The sequence below is a fragment of the Bubalus kerabau genome, chromosome 3 (assembly GCF_029407905.1).
Source record: "Bubalus kerabau isolate K-KA32 ecotype Philippines breed swamp buffalo chromosome 3, PCC_UOA_SB_1v2, whole genome shotgun sequence".
In the NCBI taxonomy this organism is placed as follows: domain Eukaryota; kingdom Metazoa; phylum Chordata; class Mammalia; order Artiodactyla; family Bovidae; genus Bubalus; species Bubalus kerabau.
Window position 1 is genome coordinate 145384545 of NC_073626.1, and position 19817 is coordinate 145404361.

A 19817-nucleotide genomic window follows, 5' to 3' on the forward strand; every position below is an offset into this window, starting at 1 on the left:
CCTAGTTTTTATTCATTAGGTGTTTATAAAATAGCTGCACGATAAGTCTTATTTCATGGAAACTTTAAAATCATGAAAAGTTTCTTTGCCCACCAAGATTTAATATGTTTAAAGCTGATAGTTTGCACTGACAAAGGCATAGTAGCTCACTGATCGACAGCATTACGTGAGGAAAGACACTTAACATGTCATTGTAACTCGCTTTGACTCAACTGCTTTCTGTGCCAGCATCAGTGTACATGAGAACCATTAATTTTGAAGTCCACACTGATATAATTCATCTCCTGCTATGAAATTTGTCAGAGTTAGAAATTCTGATAAAGAGATACTCTATAAATACTGGGAGCTGAATTCTTTCCATCTACTTAGAAGTTAATTTGCTTTGCGATTTAAATCTTAAAGATCCTAACAGCATTTCTTATAATTTTTTTTTTAAATAATTTTTTTGGAATACAGTTGATTTACAATGTTGTATTAGTTTCTGCTATACAGCAAAGTGAATCAGTTATACATATATCCACTTTTAAAAATTCTTTTCCCATATAGATCATTACAGAGTACTGAGTAGAGTTCTTTGTGCTCTACAGTTGGGCTTTGCTCTTCCCCAGTACCCTTCCTATTCTCTACCAGAAGGCAGTGGGGTGTACTGGGGAGCACTTGGGTTCTGGGGCCAGACCACTTTTAACAGCATTTCTGATATAGTGTTTGAAAATTTGTTTTTATCCAAAAAATATGAAGTCATTTGGTATTCTAGAGATCATACACATTGTCAAGTCAATATCTACTCTTTAATTTCAGTTTCTTATTCTAGCTAAATAGCAGCATCCATCTCATTGGAAATAGTTTTCTGGAATTAAAGTTCAGTTTTTGTTTGTTTGCACCATATAGAGTTAATGAAAAAAAATGTTTTTGCAAAAGCAACCCATTAACTTTGCTTGGGGGGGGAAATGATATGGGACATTATTCTTGGTGTACTTAGGGTCTTTCAAAGTTTCTTATGTGTTCTAATGATTCCCCAAACCCTAGTGTTAGAACCGGAGAAGGCAATGGCACCCCACTCCAGTACTCTTGCCTGGAAAATCCCATGGACAGAGGAGCCTGGTAGGCTGCAGTGCATGAGGTCGTTAAGAGTCTGACACGACTGAGCGACTTCACTTTCACTTTTCACTTTCATGCACTGGAGAAGGAACAGCTCCAGTGTTCTTGCCTGGAGAATCCCTGGGATAGAGGAGCCTGGTGGGCTGCCGTCTATGGGGTTGCACAGAGTCGGACACGACTGAAGTGACTTAGCAGCAACAGCAGCAGTGTCAGAACTGTGCGTGGTACATAGTTGTTGTTCATTTCTCAGTCATGTCTGACTCTTTGTGACTTAGTGGACTGCAGCATGCCAGGCTTCCCTGTCCTTCACCGTCTCCCAGAGCTTGCTCAAACTCATGTCCACTGAGTCGGTGATGCCATCCAACCATCTCATCCTCTGTTGTCGCCTTCTCCTCCTGCCTTCAAGTCTTTCCCAGCATCAGGGTCTTTTCCAATGAGTCAGCTCTTGGCAATAGGTAGCCAAAGTCTCGGAACTATCCAGTACTTTGGCACATAGTTGATGTTCAGTATTTGCTAAACAAATATAGTAGGCTCATGGAGAGTATTTAGTTGAGAGGATATAACTTTATTACATTTTATATATGCCTTAAATCAGTTTATATTTTTTCTCTGACCAAATTAAATTAGTAACATGAGTATGTTGGTATGTGGAGGATTATTTTATCTTTTTTCCTTTTTTATCTTTCAGCAAATATTTGAATATATCCCTACTCTAGATATACAATGACTCATACTCAGATTAGTTGCGAACCCAGTGTCTGCCCTCCAAATAGTTTGTAATCTAGTTAAGAACATAATCTATTGAAAATGTATCCTCCAAATTTTTATTAAATTACTTTGTCATGAAATAACTGAAACTGTTTCTGATGTAAAGTACTGTTTACCTTTTGACAAATTTTTGCATTCTTAATCTCTTTGCAGATTCTACAGATTTTGCAGTCCCAGTCAGATGCAGCACATCAGATATCTCAACAAGTGGGCTGGCAAGACACCTTAGTTAAGCTTTTTTTAAAAGCAGATTTTGAAAATGGAAATACTCTTCATAAGTACAATAGGGCTATTATAATGAAAGACAATGATAAAAATATATCAGTGGAAGATATGAAGAGGAACTTTGACGAAAAGACAGATGAAGAAAAAATTGCCTCTTTTGCCTCAGCTCATGTGTCTTCAGATGAGTGGAGTTTGGAGGATAGACATTCTCTAGACTCAAACATGCCATTATTTCAAGAAGATAGCTCGATGGGAGAATTATCTTTCAAATCAGAGAATCAAGAAGAATTCTGGCATAATAACCTTTCACCTCTGAGTTTAGATCTCAGTGGAATTGATTCATGTGAACTGAGTGATGGTGGAAGCCAAATGCCAGACAGCCTGCCTAGCACTCCTTCCCCAGTAGAGTCCATGAAGCCATTTCCTGTACAGCTTGACAAAGAAAGCAGCATCACAAATGATGTGGGTTTTAGTGATGACTTCTCTTTACTTGAAAACAAAGAGGTAAGATGCCTTATTTGTCCAAATGTGTTTTTATTTTTATATGTCTAACCGCAGAAATGTGTAATTGTTAATAGCTTCATATATTATTCATGTTCCAAGTCTCATGATTGAAGGTATTAGACACCTAGAAGTCCCACAGTGTTGAGTGTTTTGAGAGCAAAGCCAGTGTCTTATTCCTCTTTACATCTCTGGGGCCTTCCTAGTAAAGTTCTAGGTTCATCCAGACACCTTAAAAATATGTTAAATGATTATAATCTATAAACCTGATAGTTCTGTTTATGTGTTTTTAACAACCCTTCCCTCCAATAATTTAATATTATATTTATCTTTTTTATAGAGATGTGAGGAGGAGCTTATTCAGTTACTGACCAATATTTTGAGCTGTATAATGTGTAAGGGACTAGAAAAGTCTGATGACGGTACTTGGATTGAACGGGGACAAGTGTTTTCAGCACTAACTAAACCAGGAATATCCAGTGAGCTACTTCGACCATCAGATGAAATAAAACTAGTGTAAGCATTCCGTTAGTGATATCCCCTCTGCTTTTGAAAGTGGGCAGGAGTCTAAAATATTTGTTATTGAACATTTATTCCGTATTCACTGGGTAGGGAGAGAGAAAAGGGGAAGCTTTGTGCTCAGTCCTTTTCCTGTCGCCATTCTAGTGGGATATAGAGAGAAATACAAAGCAAACTCCAATGTGAAGAGATTTAAATCTTACATTAATTTGGGTTTGAGGTGATTATACACTCATTGTTTCAGTTGTTTCCTGTAGTATCTAAGGACTTGGTGCTTTGTGTTCTATAGTCTAGCCCAGGTTTGAGTGCTTCCATGCTAAAGGAAGGGAGTAGTGTTTCCATGAAAATTACTCCTCTAAAGCTTTGCGTTCCGGGCATATGGTAGGACACTGTAACAGCAGCACACTACAACAGAATTACTTCCTTGTTTTTGCACAGAGCTAGACTCTGTGTAAGGCATAAGGCTTTCTTCCCTAACATTTCCAATTTCAACTTTAAAAGAAACTTTTAAATATCTCATGGCCAGAATGTGAATTATTTTCATAGCTTTTTTTTTTTTTTTAAAGGTCAAGTCAAACCAGTAACTTTTACTCTGCCTTTTAGTTTTAGGTTATATTAAAGATAGATACTCCAGAGATGAAAAAGTGGTTTCATTGTTACTAAAATCCATCCACAATGTCTTATGATACCTGCCAGTGAGAGTTTATCTTTGGAAATACACACCTGTTAATAAATAGCTGGCTTTGCTGTTGCTGTTTTCTTTTCAATTTTTAATGACCTGTTATTTTTATAAGTATAAAGTGGTTTTACTTTGCTTTATACCTAGTTTGCTACAGAAGATGTTAGAATGGGCCGTCACAGAAAACAGAGAAGCAAAAATGAATCCAGTAACTGCTGAAAATGCTTTCCGACTCACACTGATCATACAGGACTTCCTGCAATCAGAGGGACTAGTCAATTCGAACATGTGGACTGAGAAGGTGTGTAACATCTCTTTGAAATCATTTTTTTTTTTGGTAGTGAGAGACTTTATTCAAAGAAAGAAGTTTTATATCCTCACTCAGAGCATTAATATTTAATCAGATGCAATAAACAATGGATAAGATGTGATAAATAGTTACAGATTTTGTTAACTATTGCTAGGATAATTCTTTTGTTTTTTACCAGCTGAATATTGAATCAGCCTTGAAATATTTATGATTTGTATTACTTTTGGGGGAAGCTCATCACAGGTAGATTTAAAAATGGGAATATTTTTATTTCTCAATTTTTCCTTTGTGTTAGCTTTTAGAGGATTTGATGCTACTCTTCGACAGTCTATCAGTTTGGTATTCTGAAAGTCCAGTATGGGTGAAACTCTCTCAGATTCAAATCCAATTGCTGCTTGGCTTCATTGGAAGGGGTAATTTGCAGGTTTGTCGATTCTTTTACATTATTTTATATACTTAAATGCAACATATGAATTTGTATAATAACTTAATGGCAGTTATGTTTTAGTTTCAAAAATACCACTTTTTAGTTTCAAAAATACCACGATTTAACTCTGCTTTCCATTTTGTAGGATTAGAAACAAGCTTGAGAGGCAGCTGGTCAGTTATTTTTTCCCTGATGTTTGTGACTCTGTATAATTTATGGTTTTCTTTTAGAGCATTAATACATAGCTTATATTAGAGGCCGTTACTCACATCATCTGTATTTAGGTAGATTTAAATACAGTATAGCCTGCATAGACTTTTTGTACATGTGCAGTGTAGAGCTTGCATTTTTTTTTGTTTGTTTTGATTTGTTTTGTTTTTCTTTTTATTTTTTTATTGAAGGATAATTGGTTTACAGAATTTTGTTGTTTTCTATCAACCCTCAACATGAATCAGCCATAGGTCGACTGATCTGATCTGATACATATATCCCCTCCCTTTTGAATCTCCCTCCCATCTCCCTCCCCATACCACCCGTCTAGGTTGATACAGAGCCCCTGTTTGAGTTTCCTGAACCATACAGTAAATTCCCGTTGGCTATCTATTTTACATATGGTAATATAAATTTCCGTGTTACTCTTTCCATACATCTCACCCTCTTCTCCCCTCTCCCCATGTCCATAAGTCTATTCTCTATGTCTGTTTCTCCACTGTTGCCCTGTAAATAAATTTTTCTGGACCATTTTTTGAGATAGTGTATATGTGGGTTAGAATATGATATTTATCTTTCTCTTTCTGACTTACTTCACTCTGTATAATAGGTTCTAGGTTCATCCACCTCATCAGAACTGACTCAAATGTGTTCCTTTGTATGGCTGAATATTCCGTTGTGCATATGTACCACAGCTTCTTTATCCATTCATTGGTCAATGGACATCTAGGTTGCTTCCATGTTCTGGCTATTTCAATTGTGTCTTTTTCAATTAGGGCTTGCATTTTTGAGAAAATTATTTTTTAAATTGCTCCTGTCAAAATCTTTTTCTATACTAACACACGACTTCAGTTTTACATTTTTTCATTTCTTTGATTTATTAAGCACTTAGTGAAGACCAAGTGTTAGCTTTGTGCTACGTTTCTGTAATGAAGGTAAATCAAAGATGGACACACAGAATGTTTATTGTTTCTGTTTTAAATTAAAATGTTAAAGGTTAGAGAAGTTCCATGCAGATTTTAGTCTGTCATCTTTCCGTTTACTTGGCTGTTTGTGATTACCTGGGTTGAATTAGTCATGACATGTGTTCCATGGCTATTTCAGTTCAGTTCAGTACATTCACTTAGCTGTGTCCGGCTCTTTGTGACCCCATGAACTGCATGCGGCACACCAGGCTTCCCTGTCCATCACCAACTCCCGGAGCTTGCTCAAACTCATGTCCATCAAATTGGTGATGCCATCCAATCATCTCATCCTCTGTTGTCCCCTTCTCCTCCTGCCCTCAATCTTGCCCAGCATCAGGGTCTTTTCCAGTGAGTCACTTCTTCATATCAGGTGGCCAAAGGATTGGAGTTTCAGCTTCAGCATCAGTCCTTCCAGTGAACATTCAGGACTGATTTCACTGGATGGACTGGTTGAATCTCCTTGCTGTCCAAGGGACTCTCAAGAGTCTTCTCCAACACCACAGTTCAAAAGCATCAATTCTTCAGCGCTCAGTTTTCTTTATAGTCCAACTGTCACATCTATACATGACTACTGGAAAAACCATAGCTTTGACTCTTCGGACCTTTGTTGGCAAAGTAATGTCTCTGCTTTTTAATATGCAGTCTTAAGTTATGTCTATGTCATGGCTATTTACCTGGCTATACATTCATTTTTGATATTGGAATTTTAAGTACTTGGGGTATGGGGGTTGTGGTGTGGATGGTTTCTCATACAAACTTGCTATAATATTGATAAGAGCATGAGGATGGTAAAATGCCATACGTTTGCTCTTTTTAAAGAAGGCCAACTTCTTAGTAAGTATTTTTTCCAATCAGAAAAGAAAATATGCTCATTGTAGAAAATACACAAAAAACAGAAAAAAATAGGTAAAACATGCTTTATTCTATAGCCTAAGAAACGATCTCTCAACATCTTAATATTTTTTTCTGTGTATATATATTTTTTGGGAGGTGATGGAAACCATCATATATTTTGATAATTGTGTGTTCTTTTCTATTTTTCTTACAATTATATTAAATTTATTTCCCCATGTTACTAACTTCTTTAAGATAGTGGGCTTTTTCCCTAATCATAAAGGGTAATACATTGTCTTTATAGAAAACATGGAAAATGCAGAAAAGCTCAACAAAACTAGAATTCTGATGTATAAATGATGAACATTTGAATTGTACTGCTTTTAAATACAATTTGAAAATATATGAACAAAGAACTTATATAAAGATTGTTATACTTTTTGTCTAGTAATTCTCCTCTAAAACTGTATTCTAGGTAGTAATATAAAATATCAAGCAATCTTTGTACACATAGATGTTCATTGTCGTTTTCTTTTTCCTCCATGTAGGAATAGAACAAAGAACTTTTTTTGCTTTTTCACTGAAATGAGCCTCAGTTCAGTCGTTCAGTCTTGTCCGACTCTATGACCCCATGAATCTTAGCACGCCAGGCCTCCCTGTCCATCACCAGCTCCCGGAGTTCACTCAAACTCATGTCCATCGAATTGGTGATGCTATGCAGCCATCTCATCCTCTGTCGTCCCCTTCTCCTCCTGCCCCCAATCCCTCCCAGCATCAGGGTCTTTTCAGTGAGTCAACTCTTCGCATCAGGTGGCCAAAGTATTGGAGTTTCAGCTGTAGCATCAGTCCTTTCAATGAATACTCAGGACTGATCTCCTTTAGGGTGGACTGGTTGGATCTCCTTGCAGTCCAAGGGACTCTCAAGAGTCTTCTCCAACACCACAGTTCAAAAGCATCAATTCTTCGGCACTCAGCTTTCTTCACAGTCCAGCTCTCACATCCATACATGACCGCTGAAAAACCATAGCCTTGACAAGACGGACCTTTGCTGGCAAAGTAATGTCTCTGCTTTTCAATATGCTATCTAGGTTGGTCAAAACTTTCCTTCCAAGGAGTAAGCATCTTTTAATTTCATGGCTGCAATCACCATCTGCAGTGATTTTGGAGCCCAGAAAAATAAAGTCTGACACTGTTTCCACTGTTTCCCCATCTATTTCCCATGAAGTGATGGGACCAGATGCCATGATCTTTGTTTTCTGAATGTTGAGCTTTAAGCCAACTTTTTCACTCTCCTCTTTCACTTTCATCAAGAGGCTTTTTAGTTCCTTTTCACTTTCTGCCATAAGGGTGGTGTCATCTGCATGTCTGAGGTTATTGATATTTCTCCCGGCAATCTTGATTCCAGCTTGTGCTATCGCTAGTTTGTTTCCTCCTGCCGCGTAAGAGAGATAAAAACGTTGTGACGCTTGCAGGCTATTTCTTCCATTTGGAGACCCCTGTCCTTCCTGCTTGTTACCCTCTCAGTTTCAGTGTCTGCCCTCTGATGCCCTCTTGCAACACCTACTGTCTTACCTGGGTTTCTCTTACCTTGGACGTGGGGTATCTCTTCACGACTGCTCCAGCAAAGCGCAGCCGCTGCCCTTACCTTGGACGAGGGGTATCTCCTCACGGCCGCCTCTGCTGACCTTGAACATGGAGTAGCTCCTCTCAGCCCTCCTGCGCCCATGCAGCCACCACTCCTTGGATGTGGGGTTGCTCCTCTTGGCTTCTGCCCCTGACCTTGGGCGCAGGGTAGCTCCTATCGGCTGCCGCCCCTGACCTTGGGCGTGGGTAAGTTCCTCTCCGCCACTCCTGCGCCATCGCAGCCTGGCGCTCTTGGCCGCTGCCTCTGACCTCGGAAATGAGCCTGGTGGCTGTTAAAGCCCTTGGAGCCAGCATACTGGGTAGCTAATTGTTTTAGATGTTAGGACTCTGTTTTTCCCCAGTGATAATCACCCTCAGTGTTTTTCTCCTTGGTGAGATATCCAAGGAGAAATAACTGTGTGTTATAATATGTTCACCATTAAATATCCATTGCCTGTCCCATAGTAGGACTCTATGGGAGTCATATTAAATAAATACTTATTAAAGAAATGAAGAGTTGTAGCACTTACAGCTTAGACTTGATTCTATCAACCAGTAGTTAGTGATCTAGAACATTTCTCTCTAGCTGCTTGTTTAATTTCACTCTCTCAGGCTAAAAGCTGATTTCCCTGAGGTCATGTATGTTTTAAGATTGGGAAAGGAACCCCTTCCCTCATAGGGGATTAAGCATAATTGCCTGCAAAATGAACCTGGCCAGCAAATTTGTTTTATTTGGCTCCTTTATATTATTTAGTTCCCAGCATTTAATTATCAGGAGATTTCACATAAATGCCAAAATTTCCCAGCATGTCTTTAAAGCAGGACCAAGTAGCTGTTCATTTCTTTAGATGCTGCATATGGTCACCATTTTGTCTGGGTTTCTTCTCCCTCAGTGGTCTTAGCTCATCTAATGGTTCTCTTCACTAGCTGCACGTGAAATCACCTAGAGGAGCTTTCTAAAAATTCCTTTGTGTGCTTTGTGTGGGGCGTCACTCAGTAATTAAGCAGGAAACTAGGGCATTGGTGTTTCTGTCATTTCTCAGGTAACCATAATATAGTACTCCTTATAATGTGAGGACAGGGGGACCATATCTATGCGTGTGGGGGGTTGGGCAGTGGTATGTAAATCATTGTATTCACTAAAAGTGTCTTTATACTTTTAAATAAACATATAAACTTATAGTTATGTAATACTGTGACACTAGTTAAAAGCAGAGCACTGAATATTGAACTTTTTATGTAGACAGTGTTTTTAAAAACACGTAGCAAATAAGTCTAGAATATTAGCATTGGTGTTTCCTAGAAAATGAGATTTTATGACCTTTTGTCTCACATTTGTTGCCTTCTATCGGATTTACGCTGCTTTAGTCAGATTCAAAGAGTAAAGTGAAGGGGTTTGGGGGAAACCTGAAGAGGGTAGAGATGCTTCATAAGTAGAAGCTTAAGTTAAAAGTAGAAAAGTTAAAAGTTTGAGCCATCTTAGAGGTTATTTCCTCAAATGCCGTTTTCTTCTATAAGTCTTCTTTACGGGAAGACTGCTTGAGATCCCTTATTGTTGCCTTGGCCTTCGAAGACCTGTGCATACAACTCAGATGGGTTTTTGGCACGCTTAATTCTTGAAGTCATGTTGGTTTCTAATACTTCCTTTTTTTCCCTCTTGCTTTTCTTTATTTTGAAAGTATTTTGATCCAAGATTGGGATATAGGTAAAGGGGAAAGGAGGCGCTTTTTTTTTGTTTGTTTGTTTATCATTTGTCTTCTTATGGTTTTAAGACCTATATCTTTCTCTAGTCTCAATGAAAGGAGGCCCCTTTGTGACCTAATTTACCTTTCTACAATGAAGTTTGAGGCCAGAGCTTAAGAGTAATATAGAGTATTACTTTGTGTGAGTTTGTGCCCTTAATGTGGCACTCTTGGGGACTCTTCTTCCCAGGTGGCTCATTGGTAAAGAATCTGGCTACCAATGTAGCAGATCCAAGAGTGTGAGATTTGATCCCTAGGTTGGGAAGATCTTGTGGAGAAGGAAATGGCAACCCATTCCAATATCCTTGCTTGGAGAATCCCATGAAGAGAGGAGCCTGGTGGGCTATGGTCCATGGGGTTGCAAAGAGGTGGACACAGCTTAGAGACTGAGCATGCATGCATGTGTCCTAAATGTGTATTTTCTTTGGGACCTTAACTTGGTATCCTATGTACTGTTCTTTATCTGTAAGAATGCTTGTAATTCCAAATAACAGAAATGTCAATACAAGATGACTTAGTTAAGAAGATTCATGTAGTTGAAAATTCCATGGTTAAGATGAGTTCAAGGCATGATTCAGTCAAGGCTCCGGTTGCATTTGTTTGCTGTTCTTGTAGCATTGCTTTCCATCCTGTGCCAGCTTGTCTTAAACTGGCTGCCGTTACCATCACAGAACGGCTGCCAGCAGAAGCTAAGGCTGCATGCTTGCTTGTCCATATTCAGAGAAAGAGAGTGGTTCTTCCTATAGTCCTAGTTGGTAGACATTTCTTCATGGATCTCTTGTGAATACAGACAGTGGATGCCTTTGTGATAAACTGTCTTTTTGATGATGCATGTATAGTAAACAGCTTGAGAAGACAGAGATCATATCTCCCTCCAGACTAAAAGGCAGGTCTGTTTTACTGCCAGTGTGATAAAGATAGTATCTCCCTCCACGGCAATGTTCAGGTACCTTTACTACCCAGGGTAAAAGATTTGGATTCCCTTTGCTTGGGGCTCCTCTCTTATAATGCAGCTGTTGCGTGTGCAGGCATCATCTCCTAATCATTTCTCACCATGGAATTAGTTTGGGAAACAGGGCAAATCCTGATATTCTGCTGCTGCTGCTGCTGCTGCTGCTAAGTTGCATCAGTCGTGTCCGACTCTGTGCAACCCTATAGACGGCAGCCCACCAGGCTCCTCTATCCCAGGGATTCTCCAGGCAAGAACACTGGAGCTGTTCCTTCTCCAGTGCATGAAAGTGAAAAGTGAAAGTGAAGTCGCTCAGTCATGTCCTACTCTTCACGACCTCATGGACTGTAGCCTACCAGGCTCCTCCGTCCATGGGATTCTCCAGGCAAGAGTACTGGAGTGGGATGCCATTGCCTTCTCTGTCTGATATTCTGGTTATTGCTAATGCTGTAGATCATTGTTTCTGTTCCAGGAGTCTCATTCTTCTGCCTGCGTCTGTGAAACTATGGTAAACTAACTTGTTAGCTTGAAGGTGAGGTAGTATCCAAGCCCTTTCACTGTTCTTTACAGTTACTGTATAAAAGTTCTGTCATTGCACTAATAAAGCTGTACCTGACCTGAATGAATCTATGTGACAAATAAAATGACATGAGTTGACTGAGAGATGAGTTACCTGAACCAGTCACTGTAGCAAGGGGTTGGATATTCTGTTTGGCTTATATCTTTTAGGGCCTAAGTTGGAACTAGAGATGGAATCATCCCCCACTTCTTGCAAACTATAAGAAGGAGTAGAGTGGATGTTGGGGTGATTAATTGTCAACTTTTAACTTTTCTGTGTATTCCATGGGTTACTTTTATAATTTATTTTAAAAAACAACTTCAAGAAGAGCCAAAGAACTTTGCTATCACTAAATATCTGCTTTATTTTACTGTTTTCCTCCAGGTTTGTGCAGTGGCATCTGCTAAACTAAACACCCTTCTTCAGACCAAAGTGATTGAAAATCAGGATGAAGCATGTTACATTTTAGGGAAGCTGGAACATGTTCTAAGTCAGTCAATCAAGGAACAGACTGAAATATATTCATTTCTGATTCCCCTTGTCCGTACCCTAGTTTCTAAAATTTATGAACTTCTCTTCATGAACTTGCATCTGCCTTCTTTACCTTTGACTAATGGTAGTGCTTCATTTTTTGAAGATTTTCAAGAATATTGCAGTTCAAATGAATGGCAAGTTTACATTGAAAAATATGTAAGTTTTATCTTTATTGAGTGAGGTTTTTGTCTACTAAAGTATCATTTTTATGGAAGCATATAGTAAATTTTGTGTATATATATTTTTTATAAGATTGTACCTTATATGAAGAAATATGAAACCCATACGTTTTATGATGGTCATGAGAGCATGGCACTTTATTGGAAAGATTGTTATGAAGCCTTAATGGTGAATATGCATAAGCGAGACCGGGATGGGGGAGAAAGCAAGCTCAAGTTTCAGGTAAAAATTATTAGATGTTTTAATATTTGTTTTTTTATGTTGATTTCAAGCAGTTAATGTTCAAATGAGAGTAATAAGAAGCCTGAACTTTGAAAACAAACAGTATTTCTTACTGTTTGTCAGAAAATTATTTCAGAATTAGAAGAAAAGAACTGAAAAGTAGCAATTTAAAAATTAATATCAAAATGTTCTAAGCACAGTGATTATGTAAAATGTCTATTAAGCTGATAAGGTATCTCTAAGGAGGCTGAGTATATACCAGTGCTTAGAGGGTAATTTATACAAAGTACTTATACTAAAAAAGAAGAAAGACCTCAAATTAATAAGTTCATTTCATCCTAAGAAACTTGAAAAAGTAAGGTAATCTACTGTTATATTTTTTTCGCCTGTGCTGCACCTTTTGTAGGATCTCAGTTGCCCCACCAGGGACTGAATCCCCACCATCACAGTGAAAGCACCGAGTCCTAACCCGTGGACCAGCAAGGAATTCCCTACATTAGTTTTTAAATAAGAAATTATTAAAGAGCATAAAGTAATGAAAATGAAATCAGAAAAGCAATAGAGAAAGCCAATGAAACCAAAATCTGCTTCTTTAAAATATCAGTAAAATTGATAGACTTGTAGCCAAATTGAGGGGGGGAAAAAGGGGGAAACAGTACTCCTACCAGAAATTAATTACCACTGACCTCACAGACATCAACATGCTAATTGGATTATTTCAGCCAATCTGTGCACATAAATAAGATGCTTTAAATGTAATTGATCAGTTTTTTCACAAATACAAATTTCCAAAAATAATTCAATAATAAGTAAATAACTTGGATAGTCCTCTATCTCTTAAAGAAATTGAATTTATAGTTAAATAGCTTCCCTTGTGACTCATCTGGTAAAGAATCCGCCAGCAATGCAGGAGACCTGGGTTTGATCTCTGGGTTGGGAGGATCCCCTGGAGAAGGGAATGGCTATCCACTCCAGTATTCTGGCCTGGAGAATTCCATGGTCTGTATAGTCCATGAAGTCGCAAAGAACTGGACATGACTGAGCAACTTTCACTTCACTTCACCTTCCAAAACAGAAAACTCTAGACCCAGATGGTTTCACTGGCAAATTTTACCAAATATTTAATAGAGAAATTAGACCAGTTCTTCAGAGTCTGTTTAGAAAATAGAAAAGTGGCATAACTTCCCACCTCATTATATAATGGCAGTATTACCCTCACATTGAAACCATACAAAAACAGTATAAGAAAACTGAAGACAGTATCCCTTTTGGAACATAGATATAAACCAAATCTAGCAATGTATAATAAAATAACATCACGACCGGGATAGTTTATCTTATAAATGCAAGGCTGATTCAACATTTGATAATCATTTGATAATCAGTCATATTAATAAACTTATCAAAAAAAGGCATATGATCATATCCGTAGATGCAACATTTGGCAAAATTCATCATCCATTTATGATCAGGTTTTAGCAAACTAGGAATAGAAGGGAAGACCCAAATCTCTACAAAAATCCTACAACTGGCTTCATATTTAATGATGAAAAACTGAGTGTTTTGCCCATTAAGGGTGAAATGTTCACTTTCATGCTTCTTTGTATTGTATTGTATTGTAGCAAATTCAGTAAGAATAGAAAAAGAAATAAAAGACATATTGGGAAAGAAGAAATAAAGCTATTTACAGATCGCATGATTATCTGTGATCAATATACAAAATTTAATCATATTTCTATACAGTAGCAATAAGCAATTGGAAACTGAAATTTAAAAAAAAATACTCTTTACAGTAAGACTAAAAAGAATGAGGTAGTTAGATACCAGTCTAACAAAATATGTACAGAATATATATGCTAAAAACTGCAAAACACAGATGAAACAAAGAAGATCAAATAAAAATAAAGCTTTATTTTATAACTTAAGCATAAAAAGAAACATTTGTAATCCACTACTACTAACATTTTGCTGTGTTATCTTTCCTGTGTTTTTATGTATATATTTGGTTTAAGTGAAATGATAGTTTCATTTGCTACTACTTTAACTTAAAATGTGTCATGAGTATTTTCCCATGCCATTAAATGGCTAATATTCCATAATTGTATATATTAGAAAATTTAAACTTATTTCCTAGTTTTAGAAATTTCCTAATTTACGAATTTTTTCTTTATTATGGCTATTACTGATCATCTCTCTAGTCATATTTTTGTGTTTATCCAGAATGACTTCCCTAGAATAAGTAGAATTACTGGTACGTAGCAATTATGATCAGAGAAGGCAATGGCACCCCACTCCAGTACTCTTGCCTGGAAAATCCCATGGACGGAGGAGCCTGGTAGCCTGCAGTCCATGAGGTCACTAGGAGTCGGGCACGACTGAGCAGCTTCACTTTCACTTTTCACTTTCATGCATTGGAGAAGGAAATGGCAACTCACTCCAATATTCTTGCCTGGAGAATCCCAGGGACAGAGGAGCTTAGTGGGCTGCCGTCTATGGGGTTGCACAGAGTTGGACACGACTGAAGCGACTTAGCAGCAGTAGCAGCAGCAGCAATTATGATAATAATTATTATTGTATTTCCCTCATAGAAGTTCTACCAGTTATTATTCCAACCATTCTTTTCTCTGTAATTTCACCCTTCGCTTCTAGAAAAACCTAATTTATGTGCTCGAATATCCTCATGTGCTCAAACTGCAAAGCTGTGAAATTGATGTTTAATTATCATGGAATTCTCATGACTTCTTCAGTTGTCACAGCAATGATCTGTTTTAAATATTTGGTAACACTGTATCCCAAATCATTGATATCCTATAAATCTAGCAGTAATTACAGTAATAATTATAATAATAAGTAATTTATTGAAAGCTTGCTACTTTTCTTCTGCTGCTGCTGCTAAGTCGCTTCAGTCGTGTCCGACTCTGTGCGACCCCATAGACAGCAGCCCACCAGGCTCCCCTGTCCCTGGGATTCTCCAGGCAAGAACACTGGAGTGGGTTGCCATTTCCTTCTCCAATGCATGAAAGTGAAAAGTGAAAGTGAAGTCACTCAGTCGTGTCCTACTCTTTGCAACCCCATGGACTGCAGCCTACCAGGCTCCTCCGTCCATGGGATTTTCCAGGCAAGAGTACTGGAGTGGGGTGCCATTGCCTTCTCCGTGCTACTTTTCTAGCCTATATTAAACACATGACATTTATTGTCAACCTCAACTTACAGGTAATGATACTGAGCCTCAGAGAATTAAGTAGGTAAGATTTGTACTGAGGTCTAGCTCCAAAGCTTGTATTCTCAACCATATAGTACAGTATTAACTCTTTAAAAGATGCTGGTAGGGACTTCCTTGATGGTCCAGTGGTTTAGGCTCTGTGCTTCCACTGCACAGGCTCAGGCTTGATCCCACATGGAAACTAAAATCCCCCAAGTTGCGTAGCGTTAACCAAAAAAGATAAGTAAAAGATGTCTTTTAAATCCATGTCTTTAACCATTCGTTTTAATGTAATTCACTGTTGATTTGTTTGAAACAAGTTGAATACTGTTTTAGTTCCTAATATTTCTTAATCAATGTCAGTGTGAGGTAGGTAAACCAGGCTTCCGTGCTCAGTCAGTCAGTTGTGTCTGACTCTTTTCAACCAACCCCATGGACTGCCAGGCTCCTCTGTCCATAGAATTTTCCAGGCAAGAATACCGGAATGGGTTGCTATTTCTTCCTCCAGGAGATCTTCCGCACCCAGGGATCAAACCCATGTCTCCTGTATTGGCAGGCAGATTCTTTACCACTCTGCCACCTGGGAAGTCCTAAACCAGGCTTACCTCTTGTCTTTCTGAAAACTTTAGAATTTTAATTTCAGGGTTTAGAGTTATATCTTGGTAGAACTTATTACCAGAATCTTATTTTATCCTGAAAACTGGAATAGGTATGTGAATTCATTTGCTAGAGAGGATGCTATTCTGAAAGAAGCACTCCTGAATGATGGAATTTTTCATTGTGAGAGATTTACTCCTATAGGTGTCTTTTGTCTTCAGCACTGCCTTTCAGGCCATCAGTGTGGAATGTGGTCCTCTTACTTTATTTGACTTGAGTCAGATTCCAGATGCCTTATAAATCAAAAAATCCCCAAAGAAAATCATTTTACTTGATGGGATGCAGTTAATAATTCTAAGTCTTAAATAATCTGATTTTGAGACACCTTACAGTTTTGAAGTTCTTCACATATTTATTGTTGGCTTGTTATTTTCTTATATTAAAAAAACAAGTATTATAGCTAGTGATATTAATGATTCTAATGGAATAAGAAAATCATGTTGGTTGCCAGCTTCTTTCTTTTCATTTTATGATTTTATTGAGTCAGATTTCTAAAATTATGACATTCAAATTTAAACATGCCTCTCAATACATGATTCGGTGCTCTTATTTATTGCTCTTTCTTTCAGGAGTTTTTTGTGGAGCCATTTAATCGAAAAGTACGCCAGGAGAACTTGAGGTATAATAACATGCTGAAACAACTTAGCAGTCAGCAGTTAGCCACTCTGAGACGCTGGAAGGCAGTGAAGCTTTATCTTACATGTGAAAGGGGACCTTGGGCTAAAAGGTAGGATTAGCTGTCATTCATTAAATACAACTCTGATCTAGAACTTCATGAACTCTCCAATCCAATTTTTACAAGATTGCTTTTAATTAATTTGCTTGTCTTTTATGAATTATAGGTTTGGTAAGTGTAGAGCTTTGTGTTTATATGTTTTTCACTGTGGAGTTGTTTCCTTTACTCTTACCCTTTAATGTAGAATTTGTTTTGAATCCATTTACTTCTGTCTTCCTGACACTACCTCTTTGAGCTAGGGTTAGTGATGCTATGTGTTTAAACATTTTACTATTTCTTTACTTGATCAGTCATTTTTGTTTTGCTGAATTGTATTACATACACATATTTTTAACAGCCCTTTTTTATTCTAGTAAAATACACAATATAAAATTTTCTCTTTTAACTGCTTTAAAATGTATAATTTAGTGACAGTAAGTACATTTCTAATGTTGTGTAATCAGCTTGAGATGAGAGCACTGTCCAGCTTGAGAACCTTTTCATCACCTGAAAAAGAAACCCTGGAACCAGTAATAGTCACTGCCTGTTAACTCTTCCCCTGATCCCTGGTAACTGCTTGTCTGCTTTCTGTCTCTATGGATTTACCTATTCTGGGTATTTCATATAAGTGAAATCATACAATAGGTGGCCTTTTGTGCCACTTCTTTCACTTAGCATAGTGTTTTCCTTTTGTTGTAGTATGTGTTAGTACTTTCTTTCCTTTTTATGACTGAATAATACTCCATTGTATGAAATGGATGATGGATATTTGGGTTGTTTTCTTTGTGGCTGTTGTGAATAGTGGGCTTTCCAGTTGCTCAGTGGTAAAGAATCTGCCAGGAGCCACTGGGGATACAGGTTCAATTCCTGGGTTAGGGAGATCCCCTGGAGGAGAAAATGGCAACCCACTGGAATATTCTTGCCAGGATAATCCAATGGTCCGAAAAGCCTGGCAGGCTCTAGTCTATGGGGTTGCAAAGAGTTGGACACGACTGAGCACACACATATTGTGAATAGTATTGCTGTAAACGTTTGTGACCAAGTGTATGCTTCAACTCCCGTTTCTAGTTTTCTTGGTCGTATACCTGCAGGCAGCATTGCTATGTTAATTCTGTATTTAACTTACTGAAGAATTGCATAACAGTTTTTCATAGCAGCTGCCCCATTCCTATCAGCAGTGCTTGAAGGTTCCGGATTCTCTGCAACCTTACTATGATACTTGTCTTAAAAAAATTTTTTTTTAAATTATGGTCATCAATTGGTTATACAGTGGTATTTTATGATTTTGTTGCATTTCCCTAATGACTAATGACATCGGTATCTTTTCATATACTTGTTGACCGTCTATATATGTTCTTTAGAGAAATGTATAAGTCCTTTATTTTTTTTCTTTGTCCATTTTTAACTTGGATTGTTTGATTTTTTTGTGGTTGAATTGTAAGAGTTCCTTTTATTTTCTCGATAATAGGCCTTTATTGGATATATTGTCTATAAATATATAGGTTGTCTTTTCACTTTCCTGATAAGTGGTCTTTGGTGCACAAAGACTTTAAGTTTACATCAAGTTTATCTGTTTCTTTTGTTGCTTATGTTATTGATATCATATTTAAGAAACCATTTTCAAATCCAAAGTCATGAAGATTTACTCCTGTGTTTCCCCTAAGAGCTTTAACTCATATTTAGATCTCTGATACATTTGTAATTATATTATCTTTATTTGTAGTAAAACTATTATTTTATTTTGAAAACTGTATTTTGAATAAACTCATATATAGCTAGTTAAGAAATTCCTTGTAACAGTGAAAGAGTAAAACATATCAAGCTATAAGTCTGAAGATTTCTGTTCAAATCTTATTTCTGATGTCTGTAAACTCCATGGCATCTTAGGCAAGTAATTTAGCCTGTCTTAGATTCCTTAGGTATTAACTGTTGATATGCATACTAACATTGGTTTTTTTCCTCAGGATTGTTTGGGTCAAATGAGATACGAATGTGGATGCTTTTATAAAATGATGCCAAAGAAACGTAAAATACATGTTACTTTTTTACTTTGTTTCAATCAGCTGACCTTTTGTAATTTTAAACTAAAATAATTTTATTTGTTTACTTGTGAATATTCATAGGCAACAAAATCCAATTCACTGGAAACTAGCTAATGTAGAAAATTATTCCCGCATGAGACTTAAATTGGTGCCAAATTATAATTTCAAAACCCACGAAGAAGCTAGTGCTTTGAGAGATAATCTAGGTGAGTTTCAATGGCTGTTTAATTATCTATTGCAGAGAATGAGAGTGGTGGTAGGGGTTGGTAATTGTTTTTATTAATTGTTTGAAAATTGTTTGTTCTTGAGAGAGGGTGATGTTTTATAATTGATATTTAAATGGCTGTCTATGTTGCCTTTGTCAAATCTTAGTCAAATCTAAAATGACTTCCAGTTTCAGTTGATGTTTGAAGTTTTTCAAAGAAAAATATAAACTCATAAAATTATACAGCAGTTGGTGTGAAATGTGTTGTCTCTGTATCCATTATGTTATAGTAAAATACGGTACTTTAACCTGAGCCTTTTGCCTTCTGAAACTGAAGCTAATCTTAAATATATTTCGAATTCTTAGCAACTCTTTAGGTCCTTCTTTTATGACGTAGTCTTCTTATAGAACTCCAGACATTTTAGTATCTAGATGGGTCAATGCCTTTTTTTCTAGAAAAAAAAGTGTGTTTAAAAACATGTAGCCTAGCAGTATATCAAAACAGATTTTAAAGAGTGTCTATAATTCTTTAGGAAGCCCTTCCTTTATAAGCCCTTCCTTTATGAGACTTGCCTGGTGGCTCAGATGGTAAAGTGTCTGCTTGCAATGCAGGAGACCTGGATTCGACCCCTGGGTTGGGAAGATCCCCTG

General features: G+C 37.4%; 1 protein-coding gene across 12 annotated transcripts in view; it reads left to right on the forward strand.

Moving 5' to 3' along the window:
• Nucleotides 1–19817, forward strand: part of NBEAL1 (neurobeachin like 1) — a 163042-nt gene that overhangs the window by 83847 nt on the left and 59378 nt on the right. For all 12 annotated transcript variants that reach the window (XM_055573157.1, XM_055573156.1, XM_055573160.1 and 9 more), the window contains 8 exons: nt 2020–2595; nt 2933–3108; nt 3938–4091; nt 4396–4524; nt 11794–12099; nt 12196–12345; nt 16774–16931; nt 19043–19167. In XM_055573157.1, coding sequence (XP_055429132.1) covers nt 2020–2595; nt 2933–3108; nt 3938–4091; nt 4396–4524; nt 11794–12099; nt 12196–12345; nt 16774–16931; nt 19043–19167 — 1774 coding nt within the window. The remainder of the gene's footprint in view (nt 1–2019; nt 2596–2932; nt 3109–3937; nt 4092–4395; nt 4525–11793; nt 12100–12195; nt 12346–16773; nt 16932–19042; nt 19168–19817) is intronic.